General features: G+C 32.7%; 2 protein-coding genes and 1 long non-coding RNA gene across 3 annotated transcripts; 1 reads left to right on the top strand and 2 right to left on the bottom strand.

The window, feature by feature from the left end:
* Positions 1 to 7,715: 7,715 nt before the first annotated feature.
* Positions 7,716 to 8,587, bottom strand: LOC126677882 (uncharacterized). Its single transcript, XM_050372709.2, has 3 exons — positions 8,474 to 8,587; positions 8,084 to 8,392; positions 7,716 to 7,970 (listed from the first exon to the last, which is right to left on the bottom strand). The coding sequence occupies exons 1-3, from the start codon at positions 8,585 to 8,587 to the stop codon at positions 7,959 to 7,961; spliced, it is 435 nt and encodes a 144-aa protein (XP_050228666.2). The 3' UTR covers positions 7,716 to 7,958.
* A 112-nt stretch (positions 8,588 to 8,699) lies between these two features.
* On the bottom strand, positions 8,700 to 10,246 carry LOC130015001 (uncharacterized). The gene is made up of 3 exons (XR_008789897.1): positions 9,963 to 10,246; positions 9,771 to 9,875; positions 8,700 to 8,987 (listed from the first exon to the last, which is right to left on the bottom strand). It is a non-coding gene; the product is annotated as an uncharacterized LOC130015001 (long non-coding RNA).
* A 314-nt stretch (positions 10,247 to 10,560) lies between these two features.
* On the top strand, positions 10,561 to 17,866 carry LOC126672611 (uncharacterized). Its single transcript, XM_050366566.1, has 7 exons — positions 10,561 to 10,579; positions 10,788 to 11,566; positions 11,684 to 11,734; positions 11,830 to 12,543; positions 12,826 to 12,916; positions 16,004 to 16,192; positions 17,787 to 17,866. Exons 1-7 carry the CDS (start codon positions 10,561 to 10,563, stop codon positions 17,864 to 17,866), a joined length of 1,923 nt encoding a protein of 640 aa, XP_050222523.1.
* Positions 17,867 to 23,980: the final 6,114 nt, after the last annotated feature.

The raw sequence follows: 23,980 nt of genomic DNA, 5'->3' as shown, positions 1-23,980 counted from the left end.
ATTAAGCCAATTTGAAAATATATAATCAAATCAATTAAATTAGGCATTAATTATTTAAACTAATAAATACATAAGGAATAATATTTATTGAAGATTTAAAATATTTGGTAAATTTAGTTAATCAAAATTGTAAAATTCTTAACCATAATCAAACTAACTTTTATTAATCAAATCAAACTAACTGAACTAATTAAAAAACTTGGCCAAATTTAATAGAAATAAATCAGTTAATTGGTTAATTAGTATTACTAGGTGATTGCTCATCCCTAGTTCTACATCAGCCTAATAGGTGTCAATTTTAGAAATAGAATCTATTATGTCTTCTATAATTAACAATAATTATTTATTTAATCTTATGAATTTTCAAGTGTAAAGTCCAATGATTAATTAAAAAAATAGTCACTAAAGTGATCAAGGAAAATAAAAGTCCAACTTTGAGTACTCTAATATGTGAGTTTGGACTATGGCGCATATTAAATGGTCAATTTCATATTAGAGCTACCAGAATTTGGTGGGTGGTCCGGTTTGCCCTATCATGCCATCAAAAGGTCCTAATTGACTTAGCCATATAGACCATCTAAATAGATTAATGCACAACTCCTAAAAAAAAAAGATTGATGCACAACCGCACCTGAAATATGGACTATCTAATCTACGTATTTTTATGATTTTTTTAATTCATAAGCCGGCTGCAGTATTTCCATATATTATAAAATTCTTAAGATAGGAGTTCATGAAAAAAATATTGATATGGGTATATTTTGGTTCGTTGGATGAAAGAAATGATGATATAGACAACATAAACACTACTCATGATAATAAATATTAGAGCGAATTAGTCCGACACTTTTTACATATGTTGTAATTTATATTCATATGTTTTATTTAAAATTAAATAATGTGGTTTTTTATTTATTTGTGTTAGTATGTTAACTCTTTGTTTTAATTTCAACGTCATTCAATAATATTAGAAAAAACATTAATTTATTTTTATTAATATTTTAATTGTTACGTTAAATTTTAGCTATTATGAATATAGCAGAATTGCTGGGTGGTGCAGTTGGCCCCAGTGGAGTAATAGATTGAGTCATGGAGTGGAGTAATAGATTACTACTAGGGCTGATGCACAAGACAAGACCACCTGAAATACGGACTATCTAAATATCTAGTATATATGGTCCTCCAATTCCAATTTCCAGTAGCATGTACGTCCTTGAAAAATTCAAGAATAACAGAACTTTTAAAAATAATATAAATTATATATTAATTGAAATTTTTATATTCTTCTTATCATTAGAAACAAAAAAACGTTTGCGGAAAAATTAAACTTACGATCTTAACAAATTACTAACAAATACTACTTACATTATTAGAGTTATAATTCTTCGAGAGACTTATGGAAACAGACTCTCTGATGAAAGATTCTCGTGCGCCAGCCGATGATGATAGGTTGACCAAAAAGGCTAAATTTAGAGAAGGTGAGGATGAAGGGTCTCCCCCTGTGGTCATGTCTTTTCGGGATAAACTTGTTCAATCTGGAAAAGAAAAGGAGGACTCAATAGCTGGGTTATCGGATGATTTTGAAGTAGAGGAAGACGATGTTTCTGTTCTTAAGGGTGATGATATGCCTACTATTGCTTTTTCAGACAGGATTATGGAAGAACTGAACAAACCATGGCGAGCAACGGTGGTGGTGAAACTTTTAGGAAGGCCAATCGGGTATCGTAATCTCTGCAACCGTTTGGAATCGATGTGGAAATTTACTGAATCTTTCGATGTTATTGATCTAGACAATGATTACTTTCTCGTTAAATTCAGGAATGGGTATGACTTGGAATCGGTGATAACCGGTGGTCCATGGGTTATTCTTGGCCATTATTTGTCTGTGCAAGAATGGAGTCCAAGTTTTGATTGTTCTAATGATGAAATTCGATTTATTAATGCCTGGGTTAGATTACCTCGTATGCCAATTCATTATTATAATAAGAAAGTTCTGAGATACATCGGATCGGTGGTTGGGAGAGTTATTAAGATCGACTATTATACGGAAACAGCAGAAAGGGGTAAATTCGCCCGTATTGCGGTAGAACTCGATCTTAAAAAACCTTTGGTTTCTCAGTTTCGTCTTGATGACAGAGTTCAATTTGTGGAATATGAATGTCTTCCCCGAATCTGTTTTGATTGTGGGCGCTTTGGCCACGTTAAGGATACTTGTCCTCATAGAATTACTAAGGATAAAGTTGATATATCCAAGAATAAAGCAGTTGATGGTGGTACTAGCAAGGTGGCTGAGGTTGAAACGAGAGAAGAAAACCCAAGCTTTGGTCCTTGGATGATGGTGGACAAAAAAGGAAGGCAAGCTGGAAATTATGGTAAGTTTCGAAAAGGTCAAGCTACTAATGGTATTAAGGGAAACAATATGCCTAGTAACAGATTCGATGCCTTGATTCCAGAGGAGACTGAAAAGATAGCGGAGGATGAAAGGATTCCTATTTTGGTGGAGGAGAATCAGAATTCTAGAGAGAGTATCTCAGCAGTTAACGCTAGTAGCAAAAAGTTGTCTTCTAAGAATATTGCTCATGCAAAAAATATCAATTATGCCCCTAGATTTTCTAATGTAGATACACAAAGGAAAGCCCTAGCTGAAAGGCCCAATATGGAAGCCCAGAACTCAAACAAGAAATTTATTGTCACTAAAGTTCAGACCTCTTTGGATAATAAAAGTCATTCTGCTGTTAATGTTATATTTGATGCTAAAAATTTAGCTTCTTCAGACTCTGGAAATTGTACTTCTCGTCAGAATAACCAGATGGTGATTGATTCTCAGTTGAACATGGATCCTGTTCCTCCAGATTTGATTTCTGAAGAGTACAATAATAAAGAGAATAATATTCTTCTTTCGCAATTGGAATCTTTTGTCCCAGCTTCTCCTATGGATGTTATGTCCATAGATTGCCCGAACATTATTATAGAGGAGTCTAATGCTGATGCAGTAATGCATGGAGTAGAAACTTTTGATGATTAAAAGCTTTTGGCTTGTGTCTTTTCTCTTTTCCTTGTTTATGATGATAGACAAAAATAAGATTGCTATTTGGAACGTTCAAGGTGCTGGCTCTAAGTCCTTCCTTAGAATTTTCAAAAATTACTGTGATCAGTATAAGTTTGATTTGGTTGGTATTTTAGAACCTCGTATTAGCGGTGAGAAAGCTGACAATTTCATCAGAAGTAGTGGGTTTGCGCATTCTCATAGAATAGAAGCTACGGGTTTTTCTGGAGGAATTTGGGTGTTGTGGAAGGACAACGTTGAGCTTGATATTATTGAAAATAATAAGCATTTTATGCATTTAAGAACGGGCGTTGGGAACTTTTCTTTCCTTGTTACCATTGTTTATGCGAATCCGAATGCTAGTTTGAGAAGATACTTTTGGGATGATATTCATAACTTGGTGATGGGGATTAATGAGCCTTGGTTAATTGGTGGTGATTTTAACGCTTCTCTCCAGAATAATGAAAGAAGAGGTGGTGCCAATGGGCGTACTGGTTGTTGTCCTCTTTTCCGGAAATGGGTTGATAACTTTAGATTGATCGATCTTGGTTATAGAGGTTCTCCTTTTACGTGGCGTCGAGGTTCGTTGTTTAAGCGCCTCGACCGTTATATCGGGAATGAGGCTTGGGCTGAGTTATTTTCTAATCATTACGTGCTTCATCTTCCTAGATTATTATCGGATCATAACCCTATTTTTTTGCAATTTTGTAAGCATCAATTTACGGGATGTGAAAGTAAGCCTTTCCGCTTCTTAGCTGCTTGGGTGGGAGCTGATGGTTTTAGTAAGCTTATCAAAGATAACTGGAACTCGCCAGTGTCGATTGTTGGAGCTATCTCAGATATCACGACTAAAATGAAACAGTGGAATTACGAGGTTTTTGGCAATATTTTTCGTCGTAAAAAACAGCTCACGGCCCGGATTGGAGGAATTCAACGTGCTAAAGATTACTATAATAACCAAAGATTAGAGGAGCTCGAAAAACAGCTTAGAAAGGAGTTAGATGAAACTCTTTATCAAGAAGAAGTTCTTTGGTTTCAAAAATCCCGCTGTAATTGGATTTCGGATGGAGACCGGAACACGTCTTCACAAACGTGTTGCTATTCGTAGGAGACATAATAAAATATGGGCTTTGAAAGATGAAAATGGTCAGATGGTGGATAATCAGGTTGATCCTAAAAGTATGGCAATCAGATTTTTCTCTAATCTGTTTTCTAAGAGCTCAGATCAGTTTATTCCCCTTCCGTATCGTGGTCTTTTTCCTGTGTTGGATAGCTCTTATATATCATGTTTGTCCTCCACTGTGACGAATGAAGAAATAAAAGCTTCTCTTTTTGATATGAAACCGTTAAGCGCCCCGGGGATTGATGGACTCCATGCTTTATTTTACCAGAGTCACTGGTCAACGGTTGGAAATAAAATTTGTAATTTTGTGAAGGGTGTGTTCAGAGGTGAACAATTCCCTATTGAAATTAATCGCACTCTTATTACCCTTATACCCAAATCTGATAATCCGAATTCTCTTCAGAATTTTCGGCCGATCAGTCTATGTAATGTCATTTACAAGATTATAACCAAACTGATAGCGAATCGCCTGAAGAAAATCATGCCTCACATCATTGGTCCAACTCAAACTAGTTTTGTGGAGGGCAGGCATATTTCGGACAACATTATCGTGGCTCAGGAAGCGTTGCATTCGATGAGAAAAAAGAAGGGCTGTAAGGGGTATATGGTTCTTAAGATTGATCTTGAGAAAGCGTATGATCGGATTTCTTGGGATTTTCTTCGTGATACTTTAGAAGACAGTGGTATTCCTGCCTTTCTCTCGAATATTATCATGTCTTGTGTTTCAACCTCATCTATGAATATTCTCTGGAATGGTGGTCTCCTTAATTCGTTTATCCCGTCGTGTGGCATTAGATAGGGTGATCCGTTATCGCCATATCTGTTCGTGCTTTGTGTTGAAAGACTGTCTCAGATGATTAATCATGCTTGCTCGACTAAGCAGTGGAAACCGCTTCTTATGGGTCGTCAATGTCCTGGATTATCACATATTTTTTTGCAGATGATCTCTTGTTGTTTGGTGAAGCATCTACTGTTCAGGTTGATATTATCAATGACATTTTGGATACTTTCTGTATGTCATCAGGGCAAAAAATTAACAAAAGCAAAACTAAGGTTCATTTCTCGGGCAATGTTTCTAACTCAGTTAAGCTTTCTTTAGCGAGCAAGCTTGGAGTTCAGGTCACTGATGATTTAGGCTCCTATCTGGGAGTTCCGCTGATCCACGGAAGATATATGAAGAAGCATACTAATTCTGTTATGGAGAAAATTCGCAACAAGCTCTCTAAGTGGAACGCAAGTTCCTTGTCTCTAGCAGGTCGGTCTACACTTATTAAGTCCGTTATTTCAGCAGTCCCTATATATTCTATGCAAACTACTTTTTTTCCTAAAAGTTCTAGTAACTTTATTGAGAAGAGTTGTAGAAGCTTTCTTTGGGGTTCTACAGGAGATAATAGAAAGATAAGTCTTGTTAAATGGGATGTGGTCAACCAACCGAAAATCAGTGGAGGTTTAGGGCATAAAAACATTTCTGCTATGAATGAAGCCATGCTTATGAAGATTGGGTGGAATATATTGAGTAATCAGGATCTGTTTTGGGTGAAGCTTTTGAGAACTAAATATAAGTTGATGGAGAATGGGGAAGCTAATCTCCCTAATACTAAAGGGGCATCTCACCTTTGGCAGAGCTTAGGTAAAATTTGGAACCTCATGCATGACGGTATTCGTTGGGCTCTCTGTGATGGAACTTCAGCCCGGTTCTGGCTCGACCCTTGGTTAGGAGATGGTACTATTCTTCTCCATATTGCTACTTCGAGTATTCCTGCTGAGGATTTACTTCTCACTGTGAGTCGGTTTGTTGATGATGATGGAGGGTGGTGTTGGAGCAAATTTGCTAATTTAATTCCCTCTTCCTGGTTGTTAAAGATAGCTAATATTATCCCGCCTAGTCCTAGTAATGGTGCGGATTTTATTTTTTGGGGTTTATCGAGCTCGGGCCTTTTCTCAACAAAGTCTGCTTATGGCTTAACGTCCCATGATACGGGAAATATGTCGGATAATAATTGGAAAGATGTTTGGGAGTGGCCTGGTCCTGAAAGGATTCGTTATTTTCTTTGGCTTGCTACTCACGAAAAGCTTTTAACGAATGCAGAAAGGTTCAGAAGACATATTACGACTGATGATTTCTGCACTAGATGTTCTAGTGCGATTGAGAGCTGTTGTCATGCCCTTCGTGATTGTGATTTCTCTCGCTTGATATGGAATAGATACTTACTTCCGGAGAAAAGAGAGGAATTCTTCTCTATGTCCTATGATGTGTGGCTTAAGGTTAATCTTAATGGTCAATTTAAAGGTAATGGCAGATATGATTGGATTTGTATTTTTGGCGTTATTATTTGGAGCAGCTGGAAGTGGAGAAACATGATGGTCTTTGAAGGGAATAAGGTCTCTTTTAATTTTGTTATTAAAGAAATAGACAGTATGTTGAACTATATTGCTTTAGCTAATGAGAAGAGTAAAGCAAAAAAAGAGAACCTGTTGATTTACAGATCAGTTCATATTTTCTGGTCTCGTCCGGAGTATGGTTGGATTAAAATCAATACCGATGGAGCCTATATTCAGTCTACTCAAATAGCTAAGGCAGGGGGTTTAGCTCGTGACGAATCCGGTAAATGGTTGGGGAGTTTCTCGATGTGTATTGGTTTAGATTCGGTGATTGGAGCAGAATTCAGAGGTGTGCATCAGGGCCTCTTGCTTGGGTGGAATCTTGGAGTTAAGAAAGTGATTATAGAAGTGGATAATAAGTTGGTCGTGGATAAGATCAATTCGAGCGTGTTTGCAGCGGGCTACTCAAATCTCCTGGCTGCTATTCGAGGGCTTTTAAATCAAGATTGGGAGGTTATCATTACTCATATATATAGAGAGGCCAATTTTGCGGCGGATCATCTTGCGTCTTTGATGCCGGATAATATGATTGGTATTGCTTGGCATGACGAGCCTCCGAGAAGCCTCGTCCCTTGGTTATTACATGATGTTCAAGGCGTTACTTATGATCGTAATGTTCTTTTCTAGTTATTTCTAGGCATTTGCCTCTTTCTTTGTACCAAAAAAAAAAAGAGTTATAATTCTTCGATGAACACTACAAAATAAGGGAGATAAGGGGACCATAAAAATGGTCTCCTATTCCTAAGAAAATGGTCCTCTAATATTTTGGGGACAATTAAGTTAGTCCTCATGCTTCGTCCCTATTGCCTCCATCCCCAATTCCATAGGGGACGAAAATAGAAAAGTTGTCCCTATTTTAGGGATGGTTGTTGTCCCTAACTGGGGGGACGAAAGTCATCCCCTTATATAAGGACGACTTTTGTCCCAATTGTACGCGGACGACTTTCGTCCCCATTGTACGCGGACGACTTTCGTCCCCATTTAATAGGACGAATTTCGTCCTCATTTAAGATGACGACTTTCGTCCCCATTTAAGAGGATGAGTTTCAGTTTAAATTTTAATATGAATCATTTAATAGGGACAACTTTGGTTCCCATTATTATTTTTATTTTTTAATTAAATATTTAATAAATAAATTTACTTATATTAAAAAGATAAATAAATAAATGATCTGAATCTTTAATTCTATTATATCATTCAAAATAATTCTATTATATCATTTAAAATCGAACAAACAATAATCCACTGAAACTAAAAATTATGTCTAACATAAAAAATAAATGTTAAAAACAAATCTACCAAAAACTATCTAAAAAAATGCAGTAAGATAAAAATGTATAAAAAATGAAAATAACATTAACTTGATTTCATAATCTTCATGAAAATTATGCCACTGCTCCGCCTAATCACATGTTATCCTGCCAAAAAAAATTATTTTTAAAGTTAAAACAAGTTTAATGAAAACTAATATTAAATGTATAAATACCAAAAATATAATTATATATAGACAATAATGATATTTATAACTTACCGAATCAACTTGACTATTTGTAAACTGAAATCCATTATGCATACTATCGAGTCTTTCCAAGAATTCTTTATGGAGTCGTTCTTGCATTTGTATCCGATCAGTCATTTCTGCTACTTGACGCCTAAGTTCTGCAACTTGATCATTATTTGCAGTACTTATAGCCACACCCTTTTTACGTGCTATGTATCCTAAACCTCTACCACGTACATAACCTGATTTTGTCCCACATACCTCCTTTAAAACATCATCTGGATTAGCAATTGGTTCATTAGAATCTTTTGGTTGATTCTCAATTCTTTGCATTTCTTCCTGCAAAAATAAAAACTTATAATAATCCTTAAATAGTAATTTATAATCCTAAAATCTAATAAGTTGTACTGAATCACGTACATATATTCTTGATGATTCGGAATCATGAAAATCTTGTGAGCCATTCTCATTTACAAATCCATGTGTAGCCAACCAAACTTCAGATATAGGTGGCACACCAATTTCTTCATCCATCTATAACATTAATTATAAAAGTAATTTAACTAAGACATACACAAAGAGGAAAAAAATTGTTAATAATTATAATAATTTTTTATACATACCATATCATACTCCACTTGTAAATAAAAGAACAAATATATACCGCCAGCTGAGCGTCTCTCATTTGGAAGAATTGGGCGATTATTAGTAGCTGCATCTAAATTCCGTTGCTTATTAACCATCGGAATTTGTCTCGAAACTTGTCTCGAAACTTGTCTCCAACCATCAAACACAATTGGCTCATCTGATATAAATTGAGAAGGAGGAAGAGTCTCATCTGAATCATGTGTATCAATTAACCTTTGAGTAGTTGGATGTTTTTTTAGTGTCGGCGGTAGCTTTCTGCTTGTACTTTTGCGTTTGCCCGTCATTTCTGAAAGAAAAAAAACAACATATTAAAATAACTTTTTTGATCTCTTGTAGATATAAATGATAGCATAGCAATAAGAATGAATCATTTTACAAATTTATTCAGTTAATCATTTATCTTTAAAAGCCATTTCATGAAAAAGTAATCCACATTACAGCACATAATAGCTTCAAATCACATGTAGCATCTCTTTTTAACTTTACTCGATCTTTTCCATATTGAATAATCCGATTTTTTTTACTATAGATACATATAACTTATCATGAAAAACTGATCCTATATACAACAAATTTATAATAAGGTTAATAGAAGAATGAGTGTAAAAGAACCAGTACCTAGTTATTAACTTATTACACATGATAGAAACCTAATTCTGCTGTAAACTGCAGAATTAGAATTCTGCTGTAAACTGCAGAATTAGAATTCTGCTGTAAACAGCAGAATTAGTGAATTAGATATCTAATTCTGCTGTTTACAGCAGAATTCTAACTCAGCATATTATAGCAGATTTTAATATGCATTATAAACAGCCAATTTTTTATAAACCTATCAATTTAACCAATCAAATCAATAATTCCAAACTCAAATTCAGTTGCAATCAACACAAAATACAATGCCTAGACATATAATATAACACATAACAAAAACAAAACCAATTCGCAACAAGTAAATCTAGAACAATGGAAAGAATAATACTTATTTCATGCATGATCCATTGTGATTGAAGAAACCAAAACCCAAAAAGAAAAAGAAAGAAAAAATCAATTAGGGCGAAAATAAACTTACAAAGACGATGACCCACAATATTATTCTTGTGAAATAATTGAATCCGATTGTGCTCTCTAAATAAAAGTGATTCCCCAAACTCAACTCTTAATCCAATTTTGTCAACTACAAAAAAATAATGAGATTTTAAGTTCTAAACAAGAATCTTTATATAGAGAAGCATGTTTCATAAAATCATAAAAACAAACTTACCTTTGATGAGAAAATTGTGTAAATTTTGTTCAACAATTGCTTTAGAGTATCATTTGTATACCCAAAAGAGGCACAATAGTTTCACTAGTTTGCACCAAAAAAATACCGCCACTTTTTTGTTTTATTTTCTGAATTGCCGCTTTTTTCCTTTTGCAAATTGAGTAGCTTAATAATTTGGTCCCCTATTCTATTTAGGTTTTCATTCCATACTAAATAGGAAATTCCGTCCCCAATAATAGTGTAATAGAACAATTGGGGACAAATTTTTAAAAGGTCCCTATTTTTATTTAATTCTATTTTTTGGGGACAATTAAAATATTTTGGTCCCCTAATTTTGTCCCCTTATCTCCTTTATTTTGTAGTGGAAACTTTCACATTCATATTTACGATTAAAAGTTTATTGAATAATTTGTATATTGAATAATTTGTAGATATACGATGGTAAAATTGCGTACCCATCTATTATGAACAATATCAGTTCACCCTTTATTTGGCACGAAATATCAAATGAGTCATATTTGAAGAAAAGGAGTTAAATAGAGATGCACTTTATTATTTTAGCATCAAACTCACCCCTTAAAAAGTGAATCTTTTACCAATGGGAGTTGGTCCAAGTGGTAAGTGGCTTGGTATCGCTTAAACAAGGTCTCGGGTTCGAGTCATTGTGAATGCAAAAAAATTTCACTGGAAGACTCACCCACCATGCCAGGTGCGCGACACGGGTCGGATCCGGATTAGTCAGGGCGAAGTCTTGAAAACCGGATGGGCTTACAAAAAAAGTGAATCTTTTTAATTTAATTTGATATATCTCTTGGGACTTTATAGAGGAAATCCTGATTTGTCTTAACTTTCCTGAGAACTTTATAAACCTCACCATGAATTGCATCAAATCTGCTAGTTTTTTTGTCAACTGCAATGGTGTTGCTGGTAGCCTCTTCAAATCTAGCAAAGGTCTTAGACAAGGAGACCCTGTCTCTCCTCTCCTCTTCGTTGTTTGTATGGAATATCTATCTAGAATCCTTAAGAATGCAGATCCTGACTTCACCTTTCACAAAGGGTGCAAAAAATTGAAAATTAATCATCTTATGTTTGCAGATGATCTATTACTCTTCTGTCATGGTGATATTAAATCTATCCTGTTTCTTGCTAACTCCTTGAATAGCTTTAAAAATTCCTCTGGTTTAAGTGTTAACCCTACTAAAAGCCAAATCTTTTTCTGTAATATTGATAGTAGTCTCAAAGTCAGAATTTGTGAAATTTTGGGGTTTAAAGAAGGTGTCTTACCCCTAAGATATTTGGGAATTCCTCTTATCTCTACTAGGCTGTCAAAAACTGATTGTCAAGGTATTATTGATAAGATTACTGCCAGAATTTGTTCTTGGACAAGTAGATTCCTGTCTTATGCTGGGAGAGTCCAATTAATTCAAGCTGTTTTGATGAGTATGCATGTGTTTTGGGCTTCTATAATGGTCCTCCCAAAGAAAATTAACAAGGAAATCCAAAGCATCTGTGCAAGGTTCTTATGGACTGGAAAATCAGAGGGAAGATATAGTGCAATGGTGTCCTGGCAAGACATCACTAAGCAGAAAAAAAATGTGGGCTTGGTATTAAGGATATAGGCAACTGGAACAAGGCAGCAATAAGCAAGCATATCTAGCACATCATCAGCAATTCTGATACTCTGTGGGTAAAATGGACAAGACAAAACAGAATTAAGAAAGGCAGCTTCTGGGGTTCTAAAGCAAACAACAACACAAGCTGGGTTTGGAGAGGTTTGTTAAGTATTAGAGATGATGTGAGGAAACTTATTGTGTACAAGCCTGGGAATGGCACTACAATTGACTTCTAGAATGACCCATGGCTACAGGGCTGTTCTCTCCTAGAGAAATTCCCCAGAGTTAAGATGAAAGATGCTAATATCCCCAAGCATTCCTCTCTAGCAGATATATGGAGGAACAACAGATGGATCCTCCCTGACCCCATAGATAATGATACTGAAGAAGCTTGGAACAACATAAAAAACAATGTCAGGTTACATAGCAATGTGGAGGATGCTATGGAGTGGAAAGTGGTGTGCAACAACAAGTTTTCCATTGCTCAAACTTGGAATGAATTCAGAGAGCACCATGGATATGTGTCATGGCACAAGTTAATTTGGGGTAAGGATTCTATCCCTAGATTCAACTTTATTCTTTGGTTAGTGATGAAAAGAAAATTGAAGACTAAAGACAGATTATACAATTGGGGTGTTGTTGCTGATAACAATTGCATTTTCTGTTCCTCTGATACTGAAACAATTGATCAATGTTTCTATGATTGCCATTTTGTGAAAAAAGTCTGGGATATCCTATTGCCTATATGTTGCTGTCCTAGTAATATCAGAACATGGAGGAGACTGATTAGTTGGTTTGTTGATAGAGCCACTGGGAAAAATGTTGCAGCCAGACTACGAAGAATTATTCTGACAGCAACTGTATACTTCATCTGGAAGGCCAGGAACAGGTTCATTTTTGCGAATGAGACCCCAAGTGTTGCAGGGATTATCAAAAATGTGAGGTCCATTGTCATTGAGAAGATCAAAGTAAGCAATTATAATTCTCCTATCTATACTTCTGTTTGTAATTTGCAGAGATTAATGTTATAAAATCTCTGCTAGTTTCTCTTGGGAGAGTTTTTCTTTGGTTGTAATCTTTATTGCTCGTCAGTAATAAAGTCCTTTTTTGGGTTTTCACCAAAAAAAAAATTGATTAACTAAATTATTGTTAATTAATGTTAATTTAATATCTAATTAAAACCTAATTAAAACTTTAATTAATTCAAATCTTGAATTTTAGTCTGTCACCACTACACTCTCGCACTCTAGTCACCACTGCCTTCTCCCTCTAGCACTTCGGTCGGTCCTTACCCAGGCAAACCGGTATTCACCTCAATGACAAACATTGTTTATCCTCAAGGTTGTTCATCCTCAAAAAGATGAATAGATATGGAGAAGACGTCGTGTCTTCTCCATTGATGGAGAAAATGGTTCATCTCCTCTGCTGAGGTCTTACTATTAGAAAACAGCTGATTAGCGACGGAATTTAGCGACGGATGCTAATTCCGTCGCTAATTAGCTGCATTTGCGATGGACTTGGCGTAAAAAAAAAATGGAAGCAATGCAACTAAAATAACCAAAATCAGAATGAGGAAGAAAAATATATCGTAATGTAAGTCCATTTTTTCTTCCTTGCAAAATAAAAATGAAAAAAAAAAGTTTTCGAGTTCTAACAATTTTAGAAGAAATAAGAAAATTATTTAGAAATTTATTAAAAGAAAAAAAAACTGGGCCATCGAAAACATTTTATTTCGAAAAGAAATAATAAAAAAAATTTCAAAACATAAAAGAAATCGAACAAATTCCAATTGAAATGAAATCTTTAGGATAAATCAATGCAATTTAGGAGGAATCAATGAAAGGACATCAATTCAAATCCTGAATTTTCGAATTGAGAGAGATCCAGAATTCTCACTATTTCTTAGATTCATGGACCCAATTCAATTCCGTTATTAATTAGCGACGAATTATCGGTCGGTAATCCGTCGACAAAAAGGCGGGAACTTGATGGGCTCTTTTCGCGCCCGCGTTTTTGCCAAAATTAGCGACAAATATAGTAATCCGTCGCTAATTTTGCCCCAAACTAATACGCACCGTTTTTGTTGCCACATTGGCGACGAATTTTGCGTGTCCGTCGCTAAAGTTTTGCGACGGATAGGGAATCCGTTGCCAAAGTTAAAATGAAACGGTGCGTTTCGTGTTAGTTATGAGTTTAGCGACGGATTAGCTGTCCGTCGCTAATCTGTCGCTAAATCAGATTAAAATAAAAACGCCCAGTCTTCTCCTCTTCCCCATTTTCTGCTTTCTTCTTCTTCTGGCCGCCGTTTTTAATTTTTCTCCCATTTTCTGCCGCCGTTCATTTCCTCTCGTTGCCGTCCGTTTCCTCCCGCTGCCGTCTGTTTCCTCCCGCTGCCATCCGTTTCCTCCCGCTGTGCCGTCCGTTTCCTCCCGCTGCCGTCCATTTCCTCCCGCTGCCGACCTTTTCCTCCCGCTGTCGTTCGTCTGCCGCTTTCCTTCCGGTAATCCTCTCCCTTTATTAGTTTTGTTGTTCATTTGTTTATTTAGTTGTAATTGTTATTTTATTTTTGTTAGACTTAGATTTTTCTTCTCCGGCCACCAACTGCCGCCACCTCCTTTTTCGATGACCACCATTCCGCCGCAACACACACTGCTGTCGCCATTCCATTTAATTCCGGTCAGTTTTCATTTTTTTAATTTGTTGATATTAGTTTATAATTAGGGTTAGTTAATTAGCTAGATTAATTAGATTATAGGGTTTTAATAATTATGATTAATTAGTTATTTGATTTTAATAATGGATTAGATTAATTTTGTTAATTAGGGTTTAAAATGATTAATGTTGTTAAATTTAGGTTAATAAGTGTTTTATTAGGTTTTGATAATATTTTACTTATTATTTAATTAAGTTAATTAAATTTAGTTAGGTTAATTGATTGTATAAGTAGGCTATTTTGTTAGTTTAAGTTAATTTGTTAATAAATTGAAATAATTAATTATTAGGTTAATTTTTAGTTTAATTGTTAGATTAATTTTAATGCTAATAAATTTGATTAGGTTAATTATTTATTTGTTCAAATTTAGGTTAATTGTTAGTTTAATTGTTATTTTAAGTTAAATGTTACTCTAATTTTTATATGTTTTATTATTAGATTAAATATTTAAATTTAGGTTAATTGTTAGTTTATTTATTAAAAAGTTAATTTTTAGTTTAATTGTTAAAACATTATATGAATATTTAATTTAATTTTTAGGTGTACGTTTTAGTTTAATTTGATAATTAGGTTAGTAGTTTAACTTAAATATATAACTAAATGAAAAGAGGTCAATAACATCTCAAGATAGAGGTAAAATATAAAAATTCAAATAAAAATATAACTGAACTTTTTTCTAAATTGGAAGATAACCGTAAAAAAAATTAAAAGTAGATAATTTATAAGTAATTAAACCATAGCATGACTATAATAAACTAATTTTTTAAAACAAAATATAATGCATGGCAATACTAATATCTCTAATAACATAGATCTTTAATTTTTTCCATGAAAGATCTCTTGTAAGAGAGGCCTCATAAACGGCCCCTAAGATACTCGCCTTCCGACGTTATTTGGTGGATCTCCTCAACTATCAGGTAAGCTTAAATTGAATTTTTTTTATCTATTTTTTGGCTAAATTTACAGGTGGCCTATACTGGTGAATTTGTTTTCAGAATGACTCTAACAGTTACAATCATGTGTTTCTATAAAATCAAGGTGATATTTATATTATGTCATTATATGTCGACGGTAAGTTGGTTTTTCTATAAGTAATTTATTTATTTTTGTTGCTACCGTTTGTTTAGCAAATTATGCAGGTTTTGCTTTTTAATTTGTTAAACGAATGTGTGTTTGGAGAATAATTTATTGGATATAACTGTTACATCAGGTTATTCATGCAACAAACCAATCATGCGCTAGCCATGTGAATAAATTAATGATAAAAAAAAAGTGATAATTAAAAAATTATCTATCGCAAATCCTTATTGGCTTGTTGTAAAAATGACGTGGCGCAACGGTTGCGTGTGATAAACACTCGTATTTGGATGGCTCAATTAGTAGTAACGAAGTCCATTTTTTTTTCGAGTTTAAGAATGGTTCATCTATCTTCATGAGATGGCCATTTTTCTCATATTATTATATATTGTTATCTTTGGTAGAAAAAAAAAATAAAAATAAACCTCAAGTCATCTGATGTTTATACGAATTATATCTTAGTTAGCAAGGAAACTCTTCCCCCGCATCACATTTCCCTTATATAAACCCAACTTCACCCCACTCCCTGCCTGCACTTCACACCAAAAATTACTTCAATTAAATATTTGCGTTCTCTCTCTAAAATCTTAGTTTCTCCCTCTAAAACCATTTACTACTGATTCTTTTATTCTCATCAGTCTTCATTTCTGCTTCTGCTCTGCCATTTTCAAAAGTTTCCCATCCAAAACCTCTGTCTCTCTACTTTCTAGTTCAAGATTCTCAGTCTCACTGCCCATATTCTTCAAGAAATGGCGTGTACATCATTGAAGCCCTCCAAACACCACCGTCGCCAACAAAGTCTTCCTCCAAGAAGAGGTCAGGTCAAGGTGAGAATTTTTAAGGATTTAGTTTGTAAAATCACTGTCAGCTTTTCTTGGAGCAAATCGCAGCAGAAACAAAGGAGATAATTTCACTGTCTCAAACTCCTCAATTGTACTACTTATTTCCATTTTTCATATTTATTCTCATACTAATTTACCGCTTGTATGTAATGAATATTTTCGTTTGTTAATAAAGATTTTAAAAGTTGTTTTTGTACCGGATATGTTAGAATGAAAGGGAGCGTTTGTGTATCTCCTCTCTTTTTAATTAGCAATCGATCATTATTAAAGGAGAATACTACCCTTGCTAAGAAGTCAAAAGGTATAGATTGGCATTTATAGTTGGAATCTATAAATATTTAGGTCCTTAAGTATTTGAGCTAAAGCTCATTGGTTAAAATTAAAAAAATAGAAATTATGTCTTAATTCATAAACACTTTAATACACTCTTTGATTCTCAATTATTCACATGTTTTGGAAAATAACAATAAATATTAACTCATTTGTGAATATTAAATAAAAATAATATAAAAAATTAATTCTAAAGATTGTTATTAATTAAAAAAAAATAGATTTGGAATAAAAAAATTGAAAAAATGAACAACTATATTGAGATGGATGGAGTAAAATATTATATTTAAAATTTAATATGAGTTTATCTGTGTGCGCGCGCTTAAAACAGATGGAGGAATTTTCTAAAAATGTAGAATTATTTTTAGATCAAACCACGTTTTAAATATGAATATTTTTCATTTTAAATTAATTATGATAAAAAAAAATTATATTTGTAATTATATTTGCAATTATATTTATCTTAAAATTATAAATTAATTTAATTTTTTTATAATGATAATTGAACAAATGGTCAACGCGCCCCCTGAACTTATGACACATGGTCATCTAACCCAATTTATATTTTTATGAGTAACTAACCTCAAAACTCTTCATTTTTGGTCAAATAACCCCATAATTTATATTTTTATTTCAAAAAATAAATTTAGGATAATTTTATCGCAACAATTAGGGAATACGTAATTACTTTTTTGTATCCCTCACCTCCGGTTTGTATTTTACGCGTTTTAAAAATACAATTATGGGGTTATTTAACCCAAAAATGAAGAATTTTGGGGTTAGTTTTTCAAAAAAGTATAAATTTGGGTAGATCATCTCGTGTCACAAATTTAGGAGGCGCGTTGACCATTTGTTAGTGATGATTATATTAGTTCATCTGGAAGGAGTGGGAGATAAAACCAAAAACACTAGCTTGAAAAGAGAAAGTCTAGTGATCTAAAGCTCGGATTGTGATACTTGTAATAAATCACATCCTTGAAAATACAAATAAAAACCAAATCCATATAGTTTGTTGCCTCATTACAAAAAACTCACTTGTTTCGCGCTTTCCAAATCTCCTAAACACCGAATAACCAAATAGTATCTCAAAGATTTTTATATCTGGAAGAAGCTAGAAACGTCCATTGATAATAAATATTATCTATCCCATATGGAAATATCCAACCTCAAACATTTAATTTCTGAAGTAAAGCTTCCCAAAACATCCGGGTTGTTGAATAGTGAACAAGTATGTGCACGGAATTTTCAGTTCTTGAGCAAAAAGAACATGCTGCATTATTCATTGGAATGAGGCCCCTTATCACCAAGAAGTTATTCGAAGCGATATGATCTCTACACCAAGCAAACAAAAAAAATTCGAGGAGGTAGTCGTTGCTTTCAAAGGTTACTGAAAAACTGATTTGAAGGCGACCGTAAGTTAAAGATCGAATATAGTCAGTTGCTGAATAATTTTGCCCTTTTTTGCCTAGTAAACAGTGTCATGCAAGTGTGGACATATAGAGTTGTTCCTGAGCTGCTCAAGTAAATCTGCCAGGATTGTTCTTCACCAACTCGAAGTCGTCATCTCCAAATGAAGCTGCCAACTCTGAGCAACAGTGATACAACAAAATCAGCAACCTTTCCCTTTTGATTTAAGGACAAATCAAAGAGAGTTGCATGAGTTATCGAAAATGTCCGAGTTTGATTATCAGTCCAAAGATCTCTCCAAAATCAAATAAAGATGCCATCTCCCACTATAAACTTTATGTTGGACAAAAATAAATTCCAGCTCTCAATATTATTAATACAGTTTGTACGGATTTCATGCCATATGAAAGATAATTTCTAGTTGTTTGGATTTAATAAGTCATGCTAAGAGGATAAGTTGGAGCTAATGCTAATCACCGAAAACCATATAGAATTTTTATCGCAAGTCATCAATCTCTAAATCCATTTGTATAAAAGACTTTGATTTCTTAGACGTAAAGAAGGTATATTCAAACCCCCTAAACGAGTAGGAAGAGATACCGTGTTCCAAGCCACCTTGCATATCCCTCTAGAACCCGCTCTACCATTCCATAAAAATTGTCCCATGTGACTTTCCATAGCTCCAATAACACTCACTGGTATAACAAAGCTGCACATAAAATATACAGGCAAACTACAAAGAACCGACTTAATTAGAACCAATCTACCTGTCGGAGACAATAGATTTCCCTTCCAAAGAGCAAGATGGTTGAAAACATTATGTATCAAAGAGGTGAAATCGTTACGAGACAGAGATTTTCTAGCAAGAGGCATACCGAGGTAATCAATAGGAAGTGACTGTTTTGCAATGCAAAAAATTGGCAACAGTTTGTAGATCATTATTCTCAATATTGAGACCAATAAGAGAGCTTTTATGATAGTTAATACTCAACCCGGAGATCAGCTCAAAGCAACGTAAGATTCTGTCTAATTTTTTCACCATTTCCATGTCATTAGGCAAGAAAAATAAGGTGTAATCGGCAAACTGAAGTATACAAACTGGTTCATGATAACCATCGACATTAATTCCTTCTATCAAACTCCTCAATTGTACTACTTATTTCTATTTTTCATATTTATTCTCATACTAATTTACCTCTTGTATGTAATGAATATTTTTGTTTGTTAATAAACATTATAAAAGTTGTTTTTGCGTGTGTGTATCTCCTCTGTTTTTAGCAATCGATATTCTACCCTTGCTAAGAAGTAAAAGGTATAGATTGGCATTTGTAGTTGGAACCTATAAAATTATAAATATTTAGGTCCTTAAGGTGGACTGTGGCTCATTTAAGCCCCTATAGTCATAAAAAATGGTACGTAAAAGAGTGTATTGTTAACTCTGTTAAACGTTTTGTTTCTTTACAGTAAAAAAATGCAAATAAAATCTCATGGTTAAACATTTGAATACTTAACCTCTTGTAGTGTAAAACGACTATAGCTTTATTTTTTAAAAGATAAAATAATTATTGTGAATTTGTGATTGTTATAAAATAATTCTTAATTAATGACTAATATTTTAAATTCTATTTTTTTAATTTTTTTATCATTATTCAAATATTATTTGAAGTTATTTAGTATATTTTTTATTTACAAAAGTTGAATTATTTAGCATAATTTTATAATTACAATAAGTATAAAATTAACTATAATTATTTAATATAATTTTTATTTAATTATACTAAAATATTGTAATAGACTTTATTCCTAGTATAATTAAATTAAATATTATATTGAGTAATTATAATAAATTTTATACTTTGTATAATTAAATAAAAAATTAAATAAAATATTTATTGTAATTATTGTAATAACTTAGTATAATTATTATTTAATTACACTAATAAATTATTCACGTAGAGTGATTATATAATAAGTTTTATCAATTAAATTAAAATTATTATTTTACTTAGTATAATTAGATAATAAATTTTATAAGTAATTATAATTAATTTTTTATTCAGCTTAATTAAATAAAAAATTATGCTAAAAAATTATAATAAATTTTATTTGTGTAAATAAAAAATTATACTAAGTAACTATGCATATTTTTTATCAATAAAATAAACTAAAAATATTCAAACAAATAAAATTTAAAAAATTAACATAAAATTTATGAAAATAATCAATTTTTTACTATTAACTAAAACATAAAAAATTGGCAATTAATTAACTGAAATGAAAAAAATAATAAGCATTAATTTAAAATAATTTTATAATAATAAAAATAATTATATCCAACTAAAATAATTATTTTATTTTAAAAAATAAAGCTGGACTCATTTTAGGCTATAAGGGGTTAAATGTTCTGATCTTTGACCATAGGGGTGTACCTGAAATTTTTTATTTTGAAAAACAGAATTTTTAATAGTGCTTTTTGTACTACTTTTTTTATGACCATAAGGGTTTAAATGAGCGACAGTCCATTCAAGGGCCTAAATATTCCCAAGTTTTTATCACAAGGGCCAAACTATATATTTTTCCATGTATTTTGTTCATTTAACCATTTGATGAAAATAAAATGTTGATGAAGTAATTATAGTGTGATTCTATTTCCATCAAATCGCTAATAAATGAAGTAAATAAATGTATTATTCCTCCGATCTATTCCATCCGACCTATAATATTTGTCGCATCTGATTTTGACTTTAAAACTAAAATAATAGAAATTATGTCTTAATCATAAACACTTTAATACAGTCTTTCATTCTCAATTATTTACATGTTTTGGGAAATAACAATAAATACTAACTCATTTATGAATTTTAAATCAAAATAATATAAAAATTAAATCTAAAGATTGTTATTAAAAAATAATAATAGATTTGGAATAAAAAAATTTGAAAAAATGAGCAACTATATTGAGACGGATGGAGTAAAATGTTATATTTAAAATTTAATATGAGCTTGTGTGTGTGTTTAAAACAGATGGAGGAATTTTCTAAAACTGTAGAATTATTTTTAGATCAAACCATTTTTTAAATATGAATATTTGCATTTTAAATTAATTATGATCAAAAAAATTTAAATTTATAACTATATTTTATTTTATATTTTTTATAATTATATTTATCTTAAAATTATAAATCAATTTAATTTTTTTTATAATGATGATTATATTAGTTCATCCACAAGGAGCGATCCAAAAACACTAGCTTGAAAAGAGAAACTCTAGCGATCTAAATACATCATTTCCGTCATAATTAAAGTTCAGATTATGATATTTGTAATGAATTACACCCTTGAAAACACAAATAAAAATCAAATCCATATAGTCCGTTGCCTCATTACGAAAAACCCGTCTGTTTCTCGCTTTCCAAATCTTCCAAACACCAAATAACCAAATAGTACCCCAAACGTTTTTATATCTTAAAGAAGCTTGAAAATCAATTAATAATAAAAATTATCAATTCCATATGGAAATATCCAACCTCAAACATTTAATTTCTGAAGTAAAGCTTCCCAAAACATCCGGGCTGTTGCATAGTGAAGAAGTATGTGCATGGAATTTTCAGTTCTTGAGCAAAAAAACCATGCTGCATTATTCATTGGAATGAGTGCCCTAATCACCAAGAAGTTATTCGAAGCGATACGATCTCTATACACCAACAAAACAAAGAAAAAATTCGAGGAGGTAGTTGTTGCTTCCAAAGGTTACTGAGAAATTGATTTGAAGGCAGTCGGAAGTTGAAGATCGAATAAAGGCAGCTGTTGAATAATTTTGCCCTTTTTTTGCCTAACAAACAGTGTCATGCAAGCGTGGACATAGAGAGCTGTTCCTGAGCTGCTCAAGTAAATCTGCCAGGATTGTTTCTTCACCAACTCAAAGTCGTCGTCTCCAACTGAAGCTGCCAACTCTGACCAACGGTGATACAGCAAAATCAGCAACCTTTCCCTTTTGATTTAAAGACAAATTAAAAAGAGTTGCATGAGTTATCGAAAATGGATGAGTTCATACACGAGCCAATAGAAGCAAGCTGCCACACGTCACATTAGCGCTACAAGACGGGCATTTTAAATAATTGATATAATTGAAATAAATCAAGTTAAAATCAGAACGTTTTAAATGTTGAGATGCGATAAAACTTTCTTCAAACATTCATTTGACTAAGTTTTATCATTTTAAATTTTAGTTTACAATTATACAGTGATGACGGTTATTAGCGGTTTCTTCGATTGAATTTGCCGCCGCCACTTCCTCTTCAGTGCTGCCATTCAATTTCTGGGGGAAATCAACTCTATTGTACCAAACATCGAAGATCAAACAACAACACTTCTAAATAACCGCTTTTCCCTTAATCTCCCTCCGGCCACCGTCATCAACTTTACTGTACCAAACATGGAAAATCAACAACAACACATCTAAATAACCGGGCGTGATCACCCTCTTTCTTCTTGGTCTTCTTCCGATGTTCAACAATTCATCTCTTCACATCCACTCCATGGCCCCACTAATTCAAAAGGTTATTTCCAAAAAGTGGTAAAAATTCTGAAAACCACACTTTCAAAATCTCCCTTCACTTGGTAAGATTTCTCTTGTTCTCTCCATCATATCATCATGCATTCCGCAAGTAACAGTAATTTATATTTCAAATTCCTTTATTCAATATTGTCCATAAGTATAAGAATTCCAACAATTCAATTGACGGTTATTTTCAAAAAGTGGGTTTATTTTTCAAAACGGTGCATCATTATCACCATTATCATCATGATCTTTAATGATTTTGATTTGGTTTCCATAAAAATTACTCTCTTGGGTGATTGTCAAATTGGAAAATCAAGTTTCATGGTAAGTATTACATAAATCAATTGTAATTTTTCAGTATTCCATGGCTTAGCAACAGTAGTATATACTTAAGTCCTGAAATTTCACATTTATCTTCTCAATATGCAACAATAGATGGTGTGTGTCTCTAGATTTTTTTGAAATTTATTATCATGCCATTGTCCATTTTTTTATTTTTTGTTCATGTTTGGTTGCTCAAAAAATTGCATAATAACCATTCTAAAATCTGTATTTTTTATTTGGCGTGATTATATATCACATTCTTGGCGCTTTCACTTTAGAGCATCTTAATGGTATTTTTTTCTATTAAAGATCATATTCGAATAGATAAGAAGATTTTTTAATAATAATGAATAGAAAACTAATCTAAGTTAAGCGAATTTCTAATTTTAGAGATTGTAAAGCTTAAAATGTAGAAGTTAATTAATTGCGAAAGAAGTAATAAAATATAGAATACATATGGTGTTTTTTAAAATATAAATTTGTTTTGAAGAGTTAAACATATTTTTATTTTATTTTTGAATATAAAAAGTCCATTAAAGCATTGTTTAATTTTTAGATTTTTTATACAATTTTTAAAGTGTCCATTATAGATGCTCTAAAAAGTAAAGTTTATATATTTGGCTATATTTTGGATTTTGGATGGAATATGGAACTATTCAACTCCGAAGGCAGGTATGTGAAATTACTTTATTACTTTATTTTAAATTATTTTTTCCTTTTTTGTATTACTTTATTTTATGTGTCATTATTTTTGTATCATTATCTTTTGTAATGGTTTTTTCATAGCTTACTTTTATCTAGTGGATTTTTTGTTAATAGTGATTTTGCAGATAATATTATCTTGGCTGGGGCTCTATGTTGGCATAGTAGTACCGATTGTGATATTCATTGGCGCTTCGGATATTTATAGAGGAGGTGTTACTCACAAGATATGATGATCCAGTTCTGAATGCTACTGATGCTGCTAATTTCTCCTCTACCAATGACAGAGATGCCGAAGTAGTTATATAAATCTAGTTTTCTAATTCTCGAAAATTAGATTTCAAATGTGATTGGGTGGCCCATTTGGTGGCTAAAAAAGCCCTTGTCGATGGCTGCATCTGCAGTTCTCATCATTCTCTTATGGAATGGCTCACTCAAAATTGTTGAGG

This window comes from Mercurialis annua, linkage group LG1-X, assembly GCF_937616625.2.
Source record: "Mercurialis annua linkage group LG1-X, ddMerAnnu1.2, whole genome shotgun sequence".
Classification (NCBI taxonomy): domain Eukaryota; kingdom Viridiplantae; phylum Streptophyta; class Magnoliopsida; order Malpighiales; family Euphorbiaceae; genus Mercurialis; species Mercurialis annua.
Note: the sequence above shows the minus strand (reverse complement) of the source record. Positions and strands in the feature narration are given on the sequence as shown.

What these genes read in the sequence shown, in the direction of transcription:
- LOC126672611 (XM_050366566.1), top strand. An exon ending in AGAAAAAAAATGTGGGCTTG is followed by an intron (nt 11,567 to 11,683) that starts GTATTAAGGATA and finishes GAATTAAGAAAG; the next exon opens with GCAGCTTCTGGGGTTCTAAA. An exon ending in CAAGAAGAGGTCAGGTCAAG is followed by an intron (nt 16,193 to 17,786) that starts GTGAGAATTTTT and finishes CGGAATTTTCAG; the next exon opens with TTCTTGAGCAAAAAGAACAT.
- LOC126677882 (XM_050372709.2), bottom strand. Translation starts at nt 8,587, where the DNA reads ATGGATGAAGAAATTGGTGTGCCACCTATATCTGAAGTTTGGTTGGCT. An exon ending in CCGAATCATCAAGAATATAT is followed by an intron (nt 8,393 to 8,473) that starts GTACGTGATTCA and finishes TTATTTTTGCAG; the next exon opens with GAAGAAATGCAAAGAATTGA.